Source organism: Aspergillus pseudodeflectus (genome assembly GCF_044049435.1).
Source record: "Aspergillus pseudodeflectus strain CBS 756.74 chromosome Unknown BJX68scaffold_21, whole genome shotgun sequence".
Lineage (NCBI taxonomy): Eukaryota > Fungi > Ascomycota > Eurotiomycetes > Eurotiales > Aspergillaceae > Aspergillus > Aspergillus pseudodeflectus.
This window is the reverse complement of record NW_027263797.1, coordinates 195,949-209,738: the sequence shown is the minus strand read 5'-3', so window position 1 is coordinate 209,738 and position 13,790 is coordinate 195,949. Positions and strand designations below refer to the sequence as shown.

Genomic DNA, 13,790 nt, shown 5'->3' with positions numbered 1-13,790 from the left:
GGCCAACTGTATTGTATAGACATCCCCGTTGCGCCGCCATCAGAAGTCCAGGACAGGCTCAACGCTGGCAATTTCTGCCCGCAGCCTAGCTCTACTTCGGAGTAACTCTTGTGCCGGACAACCAATGTCCGGTTCATCCAGATCGGACTAGGCTTAGTCGAGTTGGAGGAAGCAACCTCACCAGCCACATCTTTCCCAAACCCCAGCCACCAAAAAGTGTCATGCGGAATAGCACGTGAGAGCGGAAGCATCGCCCGACATCTGCCCGCGGAGCAGAGACCTGTAGGCTACTCCGTACACCTGAGCCGCATCGATTGATAGCTCTCGCCTTCTCCATATCTGTCTCACCGAGCAAACCACCTACTCACCGGCTTAGCCATATTCCTCGTCAGGTCTATATTGCTTCTTTGGCGTGAGGTTTCCCCTCGCCTCGTGCCTTACCTTCGCGTTTCCCTCCGCTCCAACCGACCGACCCCTCAACTTCAACATGGTAGTACGTTATCAACCCGATGCGATGCGCTACGAGAATGAACTCAGGCCAGGAACGCACGGCCACTGACTTTGTTTCACTTTTCCTCTAGTTCGGTCGTATCACCCACATCGCCTTTGATGCTGTCCTCAGTAAGCCATTCTTAGCTTCCCTGATTCCTCGCCAACCCGATCAGCAAAGCTAACAACCCGTATAGTCTCCGCCTTCCTCGCCGGCGTAAAGCGCTCAACGGGCCTCACGTAAGCCCTCCTTATTCTCGCATACTCCTCATACCCACCATGCCGCCCCTACCCACCAACCAACCCCAACCCCCGCTCAAAAAGAAGAAGAACCATGAGACTAACACCTTCCTCCCTCGCCGCCCGCACTCCCTTTCCCCCGGCCCTTACCGGCCGGGTAGGGGAACTGTCGGGCGTAAGGCGTGGGGATCATTTCAGCCCCAGTCTTAGCGCCGACAAAATTACCGATAGCAAGGATATCAAGAACTGGATTAATAAATACCTGGGCGTTGGCGAGTGGGTTATGGATCAGTCGATTGCGGTGCTGAGCTCGACGAGCTATTTTGAGAGGAAGCGATGAGGGGTTTATGTTGAGAATGTGTGGATAGGGAGGTGTATCAACGGATGCTGAGCATGCGAGGAGCAATACAGTGGCTTTGCGGGGATGAATGACGTGTTCTGCGCGCTACTCGATGTCTCTCTGCTTCAATACCGGGGGATGGGGTGTAGGTTATGATTGATGATTGGGCTTCGGCTATGCCCTTGTCCCTTTGCGCAAACTGGCGTTGGGAACTTGTTATTCTTTCCACTCTATACCTTTGAATCTTATTTGTTCTAGACCTGTCTCTGTGTGTCTGGCTGCGTCTGACTTCCCTCTGGTTTTTGCAGGAACCTATGATATGGATATATTATACGCCTGTGTATGCAAAGTAATGAAACTCAGTTCTAAGCCTTTAGGAGAATCTTACGACCAGGTGAATAAGCAGTTTGTGGGAGCACGACAACGTTTAAAACTCCAACCATCCCCGTATATCAAAAACGAAGAGTATCAAAACGTCACTCGTCAAAGAGAGCCTTTGCCACGAGGGTCCGAAGAAATCAATAAGCGCCAATGAAATGACAGAAATGACCCAACTTATCACAAACGCCACCGAGAAAGCTGAAATGGCTTCGTAATGTGCAAATCAAAGGCGATGCATAAAGCGTGGGGGTATGTTTGAGCCGGGTGACCGGGTTCTTTACTCGAGGTTTTGTCATGATGCCGCCTGAAACACGGAGAATATGCGTCGATATTACGTGCGGATGAGAGCATCAATATCAACACGACGATAATAGGTAATATGGCCCATAGACTCCCAGTAATGGGCAACACAATCAGGCGAGACAAGAATGAGTTGCGAAGTGATGAACGTGTCTGTTCTGGTCAGAGGAGCTCTATAGGAAGTGCATGTAAGTCAACGTACCATCTCTAAAGCCAAGGCCCGCCACATGACCTGTGCTGCGAACCACCCTTGCTCCCTCAAACAAAGCTTCCGTTGCAATTCGAACGGTGCCACGAGATCCGATGTCATCTGATTTAAACGAGAGTTGACCTCGCGGGACGTTGGGATCCCCTGTGAGTTTCACAGCCTCTAGGCTTCCCCTCTGGATAATGTCGTCATTTCTCGGGTCGCGAGCATCAGGATTGTCAGAGTCGTCTTCGGGGTTGTCCCGCTGTATGACGAGAAGGAATTCACATCCATGTGCCGAGTAATCCCCCACCCAGATTCCTTGGTAAGGCTTGTCCTTCGTGGGAGTGTATAGATCTGCATCAAGCGTGGCATATGTTGACATGGTCTCCCCTGTACTAGCTGCAAAAATCGGCATGCCCAACCGGAAATGTGCCCATCGTCTGATTCGGAATGCATGTTCCGACAACTGATCTAGGTTCCGCGGCAAACGATTCCATTCCGACCAATGTATCTCCGGGTTACGGAAAACTCGATGGTCGCTAGGGATCCTCTCCGGGGGCCACTCCGTGTCTTCGGTAAGATCTTCCTGGTTGCTCTGCTTGCAAAGGATGATGGAATTGAGAATGTACTGGACCTCGATCGGCATCGCCATACGAGTCTCACTGTCGAGGTACCTCGGCCGCTGGCCTTCAACTTTCTGCAGCAAGAGAACAGGATCATCGAGCCACAGGCTCACTTTGGGCTCGAAGGCTTGGATGACAACATCAGGGTTCCACTCCCAAAACGAGATCTTAGAAGAGCGTCTTTCGGCAATCACCCGGTATCCTTCGATAACTCCTCGTCGATTATCGTATCGAGTCAAGATAAGATTCCCTGTATGTTCGACATCCGAAAACCACACCTTGTTCCTTGGGATGAACCAGCACGGATGATGTGTAATGTAGAGATCGCGGAACGATTTGAAGACCCCAGGATCATGGATCGGATCGAGTAGATTCGAATTGACGAGAGCTGCCCATAGCCGGTCATTGTTCGCGTGCTCGGCTAGTGATCGGCAGGTTCTTGCGACGCGGGCGAGGTCGAGCGCTGAAAGATATGAGAAAATGTCGTAGAAGAGTTCCGGGGGGAGTTGGAGGAGCGGTGTCTCTATATTCTGAAGCGTTATGCGGTCTTGATCTGTTAAGTGCGGTGCTTGTCCATTAGAGTCCTGTTGATCCCCTAATGAGGAATGATCTTGTCCCGGCTGCCCAAGGGGCGGTTGCCAGTCCATCAGTGCGACGGCCATCAGGCCTGGTGGTTTGAAGTGGTAGAGCGCGAATGAGATGAATACGGGTGTACCAGCCTCATTCACTCAGCGGTCAACAATGAGACGAGTCAAGCACACAATGTCCTCTGGAAGGGTTGTTTGCAGCATCTGGAAAGAGGTCGTTGGAGATTTATCGCCAGCTAAGTTGTGGTATCAGTGAACTCAGGCGACTCGAGCTGTGAGTGGTTCGAGCTGTCCCCCTCAAAATGACATCACCTGCCGCCCGCAAATCGCAACCCAAGACTCGAACTCTGGCCCGAAAGTTCGGAAGACATCCAGACCTTCCTGAGTTCCACTGTTCCACTTTTGTGTTCTCTTCAATCTACTCCGGAGTAGTTGTCCTGTCCGATGCTACAGTGTGTCGAAATTACATCGAGCAGGGTGGACGAGGCTTTGTCCCTGGCATTGTATCCTCGGGAACGACAGAGAAGACGGCTGGCCCAACGGGGATCATCGAATGTCCCGCGTTCCTCGCAGCATAATCTCCCACGGCCTGCCAGATGACACGCGATGCACGAGGACGCAGCCTCCAGGCTCAGCCTTGAAGCCTGAAGGGCGGAATGGCAGCCTGGGAGATCAGGCAAGGGGTGTCACCTGACTGCTGCCTGGTTGTTTACAGTTTCCCAATTAGGCAGTGATACTGGCTCCATCACGCGTAAGGAAGGCACGACTCGGCAATCCCTTCTTTCCGTTTGAGGTTTAATCAAAATAAGCGTGGGGCCTATCATAATAACACGCCTGCAGGTAACAACACCGTTGTTGTTATTCGCCTCTCGTTGCCTGCCTAGCGCTGCATCTTATCTACTGGGGTTGGCCCATTGTATAACTTCCCAATATTGAGATACGCACTTGCGCGACGTTGCTACACTTGCCGGACCTCAATATGGAGACTCGAAACGCTCGAAGAAAGAGGTGCAACAGCTCTGCCTCAAATGCTGGGCATAGCTCTCCCATTCAAGCTGTGAAGACTCGCCACTCTGATGTCCGAGCTTGCGAAACTCCCCGCCATCCACACAAGAGGGTGCGCTTCTCAGACCCGGGTCCTGTGACGCAAGATACCCCCGACTACGCCACGGGTCTCACGCCAGCTATGTGCCGCACATCCTTTGAGGAAAGGGAGTATAGCAATACGTTGCAGAGAACCCCAAGTCGCCGAGCCCGGCGCCGCTCCACCCCTCTTCCGCGGTCTCGTCGCATCGCCGACAGCCAGTTGCCTCTTGGTAATGAACCTACTGCGAGAGTACTACACTTTACCCCTCTGCGGCAGCTCCTGGACACACGAACCCAGCGCAGGATCAGACGGTTCGGGTTGAGTGACGAAATTACGAGCATAGAACGCGACAAGCGAGCCGCTGCCCAGTATGAGAAGTCCCTCGACCTGCTGCTGCGCGAAAGAGACTCGTTGAAGCGGGAACTGGAGTCATCGAAGAAAAGTACAATGTCCCCGGGAAGCCAATCAATCAGTGACGATGGACAGTGGATGACGCCCGCGGATCGAATCCAGCATTTAGAGTATGGTAACAGTCGGTTAAGAGCACAACTTTGCTTTTCTGGCAGCGAAATTCCTCACTACCAGCGCTCAGAATCCGGCAGCTCGATAGACACAGTTATAATCAACGATAGCGGCTTTGAAGGCGAAACCATCTTCATGTCAGACTCTCCTGATATTCGTGGGGCAGAAAGACACTATTCAGTTCCCGATGATATCTCGCTTTTGAGCCCAAAGGCACCGGGCGTTGACGCTTCCGTACAAACTTCGCAGCCTGCCCCCAACCTTGACCCCGAGCTCATCACCCTTACACGAGACTTGGACGCGGCAAAGAAGGAGAAGCGAGACCTATTCGAAGCATGCCGTTCTCAGCTTGACTTACTCAGCGGAACTCCCCTTGAGCGGCACCTTCGCCAGCCTTCCCCACCTCTGGACTTCTTAGACGATATTCTTCCGAGCCTGGTGCAGACTCTAAACCGTGCCGCAGACGCCACGCATACATTGAACACCATCCAAGATGAGCTTTCGAGCCTAGGATTCCATGGCGAAGATGCATTGGACACAATAAATGAGATGCGCCATCGATTCCGGACTGCTCGCCTTGAACTTGAGCGCGCCGTACCTGGAGAAACTGCCGATGCGGGATTGAACGACGGCAACTCTACTCTAAGCGTCTTGGTCAGAAGAGTCGAGGCATTGGTCAAGGAGCTTGGCGAAGTGCAGACACGGCATCACGGCTCAGTCGATCGAGAGAGAGCTCTGCGGGGGCAGTTTGATACTCTCCTAGTCCGGTACGAGGACGCATCGAAAAAGATACAGGATCTAGAAGAGTTGATTGCATCATCTGCAAGCGATATGCTGCACACGCGAATCCGGATGCAGGAACTAGAACGTGAAGTACAGGATCATGTCGTCGGTATTGACAGGCTGAACGCTGCGCTTGACAAGTATCATGATGAAGTCAAAAGCCTAGAGAATCTTGTAACAAAGTTGGAAGATGAGAAACTTCAGCGTACTGAGAAACACGCGCAGCAATTATCTCAGTTGCACCAGAAGGTTGCAGACGAAGAAAAGGCTCGTCAAACCGCTGATTCGACCATCGCTGAAAGGGAACGGCAGATTCGCGTGCTGGAAGAAGTCATTGAACAGAACAGGATACGTGTTTGCGACCTCACGGCCAAGGTTGAGATGATCGAGCGCGAGCTCCACCAAGCGGTCGAGAGCCTTGAACATACCAACGAGGAGCAAGCTCTAAAACATGATCAAGAGATTGGATTGATGAATGTTCGCGTCTCGGAACTCAACACAGCGCTCGACACGGTCAAAGCGGAAGCAGAGAAGCTCCGTCTCAGCAATGCTGGACTAGAGGAACAGCTGCGCCTAGAGGTCGAAACGAGAGACGGGCTTTTGGATCAATGGGTTGCCGAACAAACACGGGCGTATGCGTCCATGAAAGCCACAGTCAATGCTGAGCGCCGCAAGGCAAAGGTGCGAGCGGCGAACTGGGAGTTGAAATCGGAGGAATTGCAGTCGGACAATATGGAAATGGGCAGTGAGCCCATCACCCCTGTCAGCATGACGCGATTCGTAGACGTCGAGGTTGGCCGCGGAAAGCACCGCAGGCGGCTCGACAGCGGAATCGGGATTCTTACAGAGGATGAGTTGGAAGAGGAACTAGAAGTCGACCAGCAGTTGCTCCCTTCTGACCCAGCCGATCTTTGACCATTTCTTTTGTCTGATCTAGAAATTGTTTTGATTACTTAGACAATGTAATCTGTGTAGTACCTAGAATCTTCACGTCTTCACTGCATTCAATCGCCCTTTGGTACGGAGTATACAAGCATGAGCTGGTGTGGAGCGGGGGTTATCTTATCGATCGATGACGTCGATATGTCCAGCTCGTACTCCGTATTTCTATATCACCTTGTTTTCTGCCATTGATCTTGACCATCCCTATAGACAGTTTCAGCATCATTAGACATCATGCCAGACTCAAAAGCCTCCAAGTACCGCCTCAAGGTCACCGCAGGCAGCGGCTACGACCCATCAACCCACCAAGACGTACCCGTCAACGAACCCAAAACCCTAAAGATCGAAAACAACCACGCAAAGACAAACCTCGCTGTCCGAATCCAAAACTACACCGGTAGGCCTTCAGAGCTCTTCAGCCCATACCCAAGCATCAAGCAGTAACTAACAATCATCCTGTAGGCTTCCCCGACAACGCCCCGCACACGCACCCCTACTTCAACCATCCCCTCCACAAAAAAGACCAATACTCCATCTCCTTCGCCATCTCCTTCAAACAACCCGTCAACGGAAACGACCTCATTTTTGGCAACGACTTTGACCGTCCCATCCGCGACAGACTCCCGCCAGGCTTCAACGCCGCCCTCCGTCTCGTCCAGTGGACGATCGACCCCACCCTCGACGGTGACGCGTACGCAGACAAGCCGTATCTGTATAGTCCGGCTGTCGCGACGTGGAACCAGTTTCGGGTTGGGGAGAAGGTTGAGAATGGACTGCCGGATGTACATGATGTCGTTGTTGAAGAGGGTGGCGAGGGAGAGGGGGATGATGGCGGGATGAGTGTGAGAGAGGGGAAGGGTGTGCCGGGGACTGTGGCGGAGCGGAGGAGTCACTTCCGGGATGAGGCAAAGAGGAAGGACTGGGAGTTTGAGGCTGGGAGGGTCTATTGGGCGGATTTTGGGAATCAGTATTTGGATTTCAATCGTATTTTACCCACCTTTGCCCGTCATTGCCTCGTTCATATCTCCGTGGTCTGGGTTGATCCGCTAACGATTATGCGTAGAATTCATACTCCGCCTTCCTGGGTTCAATATCAATGCGTTGAACTATATAGATGAGAAGACGCATTCGCTGCGATATGTGTTGAAGAACCGGGCGACGGGGGAGGTTTATTTTGTTGTGCTGTTTACGTTGGTTTTATTGGAGGATGAAGGGCAAGGTTCTGCTGCAGGAGAACAAACTGGGGCTGGGACTGGTAAAGCGGAGGCTGGTGGTAGGTTCAACTGGGAAGAGGCGCCGTCTGCTGCTGATGTAGAGTAGAGTTCTCAAGGCCATAAATGTAAACCTAGAATTGATTTATACATTCGTGTAGGAAACTTTTATGCATCTACATGTAGGTCAAAACGCTATTTACAGTCTCTTGAGAACATCATCCAACACCTCCTGGGTGGTAGCCTTTCCGCCCATGTCGGGAGAGAGGTACTTGCCCTCATCCAGGTTGCCATCAACAGCAGTGTAGATCTTAGCAGCGGCGTTCTCCTCGCCGAGGAACTCGAGCATGAGAGCCACGCTGCGAAGAGTAGCAATGGGGTTGGCAATGCCCTTGCCCTCGATATCGGGGGCACTTCCGTGGCAGGGCTCACCGATGGCAAAGTTGTCACCGACGTTGGCGCTGGGCACGAGACCAAGACTGCCAACGAGGGCAGCCGCGCCATCGGAGAGGATGTCTCCGTAGAGGTTGGGGGCAACAATGACGTCGTAGTACTCGGGCTGGCGGAAGAGCTTGTAGACCATGGAGTCAACAATCTGCTCCTCGACCTCGATAGAAGAGAACTTCTGGGCGGCTAGGGCGGCGCGCGCGGTCTCGCGGAAGAGACCGTCAGTCTGCGAGAGGACGTTGGACTTGTGTGTGATGGTCACCATGGGCTGGGCGCGGAGACCGGGGTTCGCTTCCCGGATCTTCTGGCGGCGGAGAGCAATCTCACCGGCCATGGTGGAGATGCGCGACGAGGCACGCTCAGAAATTTGCTTGATGGCGCGGGCGACCTTGCCGTTGGGGGTCTCCTCGGTGGTCTCCTCCTTCACGTACAGGTCCTCGGTGTTCTCGCGGACGATGACGAGGTCGATGGGCTTGCCGGCGCTGGTGCCCGCGGTGGTCTTGACGGGGCGGACGTTGGCGTAGAGGTCGAGCTTCTTGCGGAGGGCGACAATGGGGGATGAGTAGCCGGCGACCTTAGTGGAGGGGGAGCTATACGGAAAAAAGGTCAGATCGCGCCATTGATGTGTGATTCTCATCCGTGACTCACCTGACAGCTCCGAACAGGGCACCATCACACTCCTTCTTGAGCACATCGACGGTCTTGTCGGGCAGAGCGCTGCCACTGCGCTTGAAGCAGTCGTATCCCGCATCGAGGTCGACGAAGCTGAACTTCAGGTTCAGGGAGGAGGGAAGCGATTCAAGGATGCGTCTACCGGCCTAGACAAAGTAATGTTAGCTACTACCATTGTCCTGCCTGTCCGCCAAAATGCCGACATACCGGGATGACCTCCCGTCCGATACCGTCACCGGGGATGAGACCTGAACAAAACTGTCAGTCGGTCATAACAGACGCAATCCAGCTAAAAAAGAGCAATTGACCTATGCGAAGAGTCCTAGCGGCAGCCATTGTGAGTATGTTGAGATTCCTGCTGGACAGAAAAACGTCCGCAATCGGAGGGAACTATTTTGTATGGCGGCGGAAGATTGTTGATCCGGCCACATTATCGCCGACATGTCGGCGGATGCTTGGACTCAGCCAACGTCTTTCCATTCGTTCTCTTGATGGCAAATGTTGTTTATCATACTCGTAGGCTAGGCGCTCAAGGCAATTGGTCTGCCTTTATGACCTTCAAGAGCTCACAGGACAGCCCGAGCAGAGCCAATAGTATCCGACAGAATTCAAAGATATATTTCACGCAACAGTGCTTCATCTTTCCATCTAAGACTTTTCTCAGTAAGGTTTTCGCCTTAAAGGCACTGTTATATCCTACCAGAACGTACCCACGTGCTGGGTAACGTTCCTATGTTTGCTCACTAAATGTATGTTATGATCGATTGCTAAACCCAACCCCAAATAGAACAACTATAGACGATCAAACCCTCATAGTCCCCACAATCCCATCTGCACCTTCATTAATTGGATCCCAGAACCACACGATCTGGAGCCCAACCGCCTCAAGAAGAGCCTGCCACTGCGATCGTGTCCGTTCCATTCCGCCATTAAACGCCATCATAGTGATGCCAATCTGGGCATGGAACTGCGATGCTCCTTGCCCGAGGATAATCATCTCGTGAAAAAAGAAGCTTCGAGTATCCAGATGCCATGGCCTCGACGACTCGAGAGGGGATCTCGAGGCAGTAGCTATTGCACCAGTCGTGGAAGATGTGGTGGTAGAAGTAGACTCTTGCGCCTGTATTCAATGCGTATCAATTAGCGCTCTTTGCCTGCCTCCCCAAATGAGAGACCGAGAACTAAACCCACCTTTGATAGGTTGCTCCGTGAGAAATAATACGCAACCACCTCAATTGCCGTCCCCAGGCCCCATCAAGCGCCTCCACAACAATCGACAAATCTGCAGAACAAGCCGCCCCGCACTGGGGAACTTCTGGAAGAACGCCAACAAGCCATGACCCTTTCCTGCGCTAATATCTACAATTAGTGCGGTGTCTGTGGCCGCCCTGTCCAGAATCCGGCTTTGCACAGGGTACCAATCGACCCAGTATGCCCGGGCGCCCATAGAGTTGCCCATGAATAGGTTGAAGTCTTCAAGTAAAGACGGGTTCGACGCAATATGCGCAAAGGTGGGCTGATCTGTGTTGGAGGCGAATTGTACAAGGCCGGTTTAAGGGTTCGTGGGCGAGGAGTAGCCGTGTTGGGCGAAGTAGGACGAGGCGCTTTGCATGGCGGGGACGATCAGCTCAGAGCTGTAGGTAAGGGGTTGTTATGTTAGCTCTTAGGGCTGTAGGATGTACTTGAATCTATAACTAACACGATCCGATGGCCAGCTGCGATTTCCTTTGTGGCCATGATCCTTGGTATGCGTGTGGCTTTCCAGGTCCGAGGAGAGATTTCTTCAGCAGTGTACTACTGACAGGAGGCGCAAAATACGTACTAGATTGGGTAGCCGTCAGTTTTGAGGGTTGTCATCGAGGCCTACTTGTGAGTTATGTACATATCAGCAACTCCTCAGCCGGAGACAAGCTAGCCAGCATTTCCGACGTAACAGGCCCGTATTGAACAATAACTTCGAACAGCTTCAGGTCGATAGCAATCCGCACTAACGCCAATCATAGGCTGCGTGAACAGGAATTAGAGCAATCGATGGCAGAGAGTCCGGGCAAGTCCACCCTGACTGAAAAAAGCAAGGTCCACGGCTGTGTTCTCCGGCCGTTCTAGCTGAGCTGTGAGCGCTTGCTGATTTGTAGACACACTCTCTTTGCCTCAAGGTCATCTTCGTCGCTGAGCCTTGGAGCAAGATGCTGGAGCTTGGCTGTAAGAATGCCAGGTGAGGACTGTTCATCGGTGGTTCCGTTTTGCGAGGCCATTGCATAACGAGACATAACGGGTAGTCTGTGGGTAGTATCAGTGGAAAGCTGCTCATGGTGGTCAACACCTAGGGTACCATGAGCAGCCTCTCAGTGATAGCTCCACACCTAGGTTCCCAACTCCAGTAATTCTGAACAAAGACACAAAAATGTCGATGTGCTAGACTTACTTCCAGTACCCGGCAAATTGTCGGTGTAATCATCCCGCGGACCTTAGTCTACTCCCAACATGATCTCCCGATTCCCAGATACTACTGGACGGGCAGGCGCTTTCGTACACGGCTCAAAGTATAAATACGTACTTATGTAATAACTCTGCAGCAAGGAACATTAGCTCGATAAGCCTAGGAAGTGCTGGAAACGTGGAAACCAGTACCTCGTCTTGCTACTTTTTAGCTCTTGCCCCAGGTACTCCTTGCCACTGTGACAGGTTACCCGTCAATCTTAGCAAAGATATGTGCTGTGCAGGTGAGCTTTCTTTAACTGCCTGGTGCTTCGGCTCTTGACAAATTTAATCTTGATAGTCGACACATGTGATTCCTTGATGTTATGTATCTATCTCGACAACCCAGCCTATAGAGGCAAGATCAGCCGAAGTACCAAGCGGGACATTGAGGCGTAACTATTGTCACTTAGCGGCTATGTTGCGCTGGCTAAGCGAGGTGACTAGGTTGGAGTGCGCAATAAGGACGGTCTTTCAAGCGTTAATCTTCGCTCGTCTGTTTCGCATGTGTTGGAGGAGGTAGTAGAGAGAGATGTGGATATTCAAGCTTGAAACCATGGCTCAAATAGCCACTAAGCTTAATATGGGGCGTGGTCCCCTGTCAGCCCCACTTATCCCATCGCTCGATTTCCGGTTCTGGAACTCGATCTATACCCGCGGTGATGGGGTGAGAGGCTTGACGACGTCAGTAACCAAGAAAGCAGTCATATTTCACGTCTTCCGCGTGCTGGGATGTGAATTAAGAACCCCATGCTGCCTCGACACTCCTAGCACTTGACTTCTGCTTCACTTGAGGACTTTACAAATCCAAAGCTCATTTCTCTCACTCTGAGATGGCGTCAATCGAGCAACTCGAACAGCAGACCTCCGATGTCTATCTGGAGCCGCCCCGTGGAATCAAGCAATGGCTCTTCCTCATGGTTGTGTGCTCGACCCAACTTTTCGTTCAAGGCGCCTTCGGCTACATTCTCATTCCCCTCCACCTTGTCGGGGACACCTTCGGACAGAGTTCCAATGAGGCAACCCAGATGACTTGGCATGTGGGAGGATACAGTCTGACGGTTGGGACGTTTATCCTCGTCGCGGGAAAGCTAGGCGATTTGTACGGCTCGAAGCGAATACTTATTCTGGGATGGACATGGTTTGGGGTCTGGTCTGTCATTGGAGGCTGCAGTGCCTTCACAAAGTCGCCAATATTCTTTGATACCGCTAGAGCGCTGCAAGGCATCGGACCTGCGTTTCTACTGCCAAATGCGCTCGCAATCGCCGGAAGAACGTATCCTCCGGGAAGAAAGAAGAACATAATCTTCTCAGCATTCGCTATGGCAGCACCTCTGGGATGTTTCACTGCAGGGGTGATGGGAGCGGCATTGGCGGAGTACGTATGGTGGCCGTGGGTGATGTGGTTATTCAGTTTGGGCTGTTTCATCATGGCGGTGATTGCAATCTGGGTGATCCCGTCAGATTCTCATCTTGGTCGACGGTCTGTCGGCTACTCATTCGACTATACTGGATCCGCTTTAGGTGTGACTGGCCTGCTGTTGCTCAATATCTCCTGGAACCAAGCACCAATTGATGGTTGGCCGACACCATATGTGTATATCTTGCTTATTCTGGGCTTCATTCTTCTGGTTCTCTTTGTCCTGCAGGAGAAGCGCGCGGCAGACCCAATCCTTGACATATCCATATTTAACCGACATGTTGCAGCAGTGTTATTGACGACAGGCCTAGGATGGAGCAGCTTTGGCGTATGGTTCTACTACCTTTTCCAATTCATCCAGCAGTTTCGAGGTGTATCGCCTTTGGCCTCCGCGGTACAGTTTGCACCGGGAGCTATCTCCGGAATCCTGGCTGCTCTCACTACTCCATATCTGATGGTAAAGATATCCAGTGGATGGTTGATGGCGGTCGCTTGTGCTTCATTCCTTGTCGGGTGTCTTCTGCAGAGCATAGCGCCGGTTGAGCAGTCGTATTGGATGAATACCTTTTGGTCATTCACTGTAACTGCCTGGGGGTAAGCAACATCCGATATCAACTGGCTTGTGTGGGAACTGGGCACAGACAAAGCTAACCTTTTTGCCTCACGTAGAATGGACATTTCGTTTCCGGCATCGGCAACAATTCTGAGCGATTCTGTACCGGTAAAACATCAAGGAGCAGCGGCATCACTGGTTAATACTGTTGTCAATTATTCGATTGCCATAGGATTGGGGATCGCAGGGACCGTGGAGGCTGAAGTGAGCCATGATGGCGCAGACCTCTTGCTAGGATACAGGGCGGCTCTCTGGACCTCGGTGGGGCTATCAGCGTTATCATTTGTTATCGCGATGATATATGCTGGTTGTACGGAATGCTCTGGGCTGAAGACTTGGAGAAATAGAGAAAGCATTCATAATCAGGTGTAAAGGTTGAGGTCTGGCGAGGCTGTTGGAAGGAGCAATATGCGCAGGCTAAGCATGATCGAAGACAACACAACGTCACCCACTCGGAATTTGTTA

At 52.1% G+C, this 13,790-nt stretch overlaps 6 protein-coding genes across 6 annotated transcripts; 4 read left to right on the top strand and 2 right to left on the bottom strand.

The window, feature by feature from the left end:
• The first annotated feature begins 209 nt into the window (after positions 1–209).
• On the top strand, positions 210–1,440 carry BJX68DRAFT_237222 (DUF1748 domain-containing protein). The gene is made up of 4 exons (XM_071040153.1): positions 210–493; positions 582–621; positions 687–729; positions 928–1,440. Exons 1-4 carry the CDS (start codon positions 488–490, stop codon positions 1,067–1,069), a joined length of 231 nt encoding a protein of 76 aa, XP_070899103.1. The 5' UTR covers positions 210–487; the 3' UTR covers positions 1,070–1,440.
• Positions 1,441–1,781: 341 nt separating this feature from the next.
• Positions 1,782–3,939, bottom strand: BJX68DRAFT_275826 (F-box protein; the record flags this gene model as incomplete). The annotated part of the gene is made up of 2 exons (XM_071047934.1): positions 1,953–3,939; positions 1,782–1,903 (listed from the first exon to the last, which is right to left on the bottom strand). Exons 1-2 carry the CDS (start codon positions 3,223–3,225, stop codon positions 1,782–1,784), a joined length of 1,395 nt encoding a protein of 464 aa, XP_070899102.1. The 5' UTR covers positions 3,226–3,939.
• On the top strand, positions 3,930–6,526 carry BJX68DRAFT_92499 (uncharacterized protein). Its single transcript, XM_071050025.1, has one exon. The coding sequence runs from the start codon at positions 4,130–4,132 to the stop codon at positions 6,455–6,457; it is 2,328 nt and encodes a 775-aa protein (XP_070899101.1). The 5' UTR covers positions 3,930–4,129; the 3' UTR covers positions 6,458–6,526.
• Positions 6,527–6,679: 153 nt separating this feature from the next.
• BJX68DRAFT_237213 (DUF1769 domain-containing protein) lies at positions 6,680–7,816 on the top strand (the record flags this gene model as incomplete). Its single annotated transcript, XM_071040152.1, has 3 exons — positions 6,680–6,881; positions 6,947–7,468; positions 7,548–7,816. Coding segments are annotated over exons 1-3 (937 nt in total), but the record flags the coding sequence as incomplete, so codon positions are not given.
• Positions 7,817–7,822: 6 nt separating this feature from the next.
• Positions 7,823–9,170, bottom strand: lysB (homoisocitrate dehydrogenase lysB). Its single transcript, XM_071040151.1, has 4 exons — positions 9,123–9,170; positions 9,022–9,062; positions 8,791–8,960; positions 7,823–8,732 (listed from the first exon to the last, which is right to left on the bottom strand). The coding sequence occupies exons 1-4, from the start codon at positions 9,148–9,150 to the stop codon at positions 7,895–7,897; spliced, it is 1,077 nt and encodes a 358-aa protein (XP_070899099.1). The 5' UTR covers positions 9,151–9,170; the 3' UTR covers positions 7,823–7,894.
• Positions 9,171–11,921: 2,751 nt separating this feature from the next.
• On the top strand, positions 11,922–13,697 carry BJX68DRAFT_275824 (MFS transporter; the record flags this gene model as incomplete). Its single annotated transcript, XM_071047933.1, has 2 exons — positions 11,922–13,306; positions 13,382–13,697. Exons 1-2 carry the CDS (start codon positions 12,126–12,128, stop codon positions 13,695–13,697), a joined length of 1,497 nt encoding a protein of 498 aa, XP_070899098.1. The 5' UTR covers positions 11,922–12,125.
• Positions 13,698–13,790: the final 93 nt, after the last annotated feature.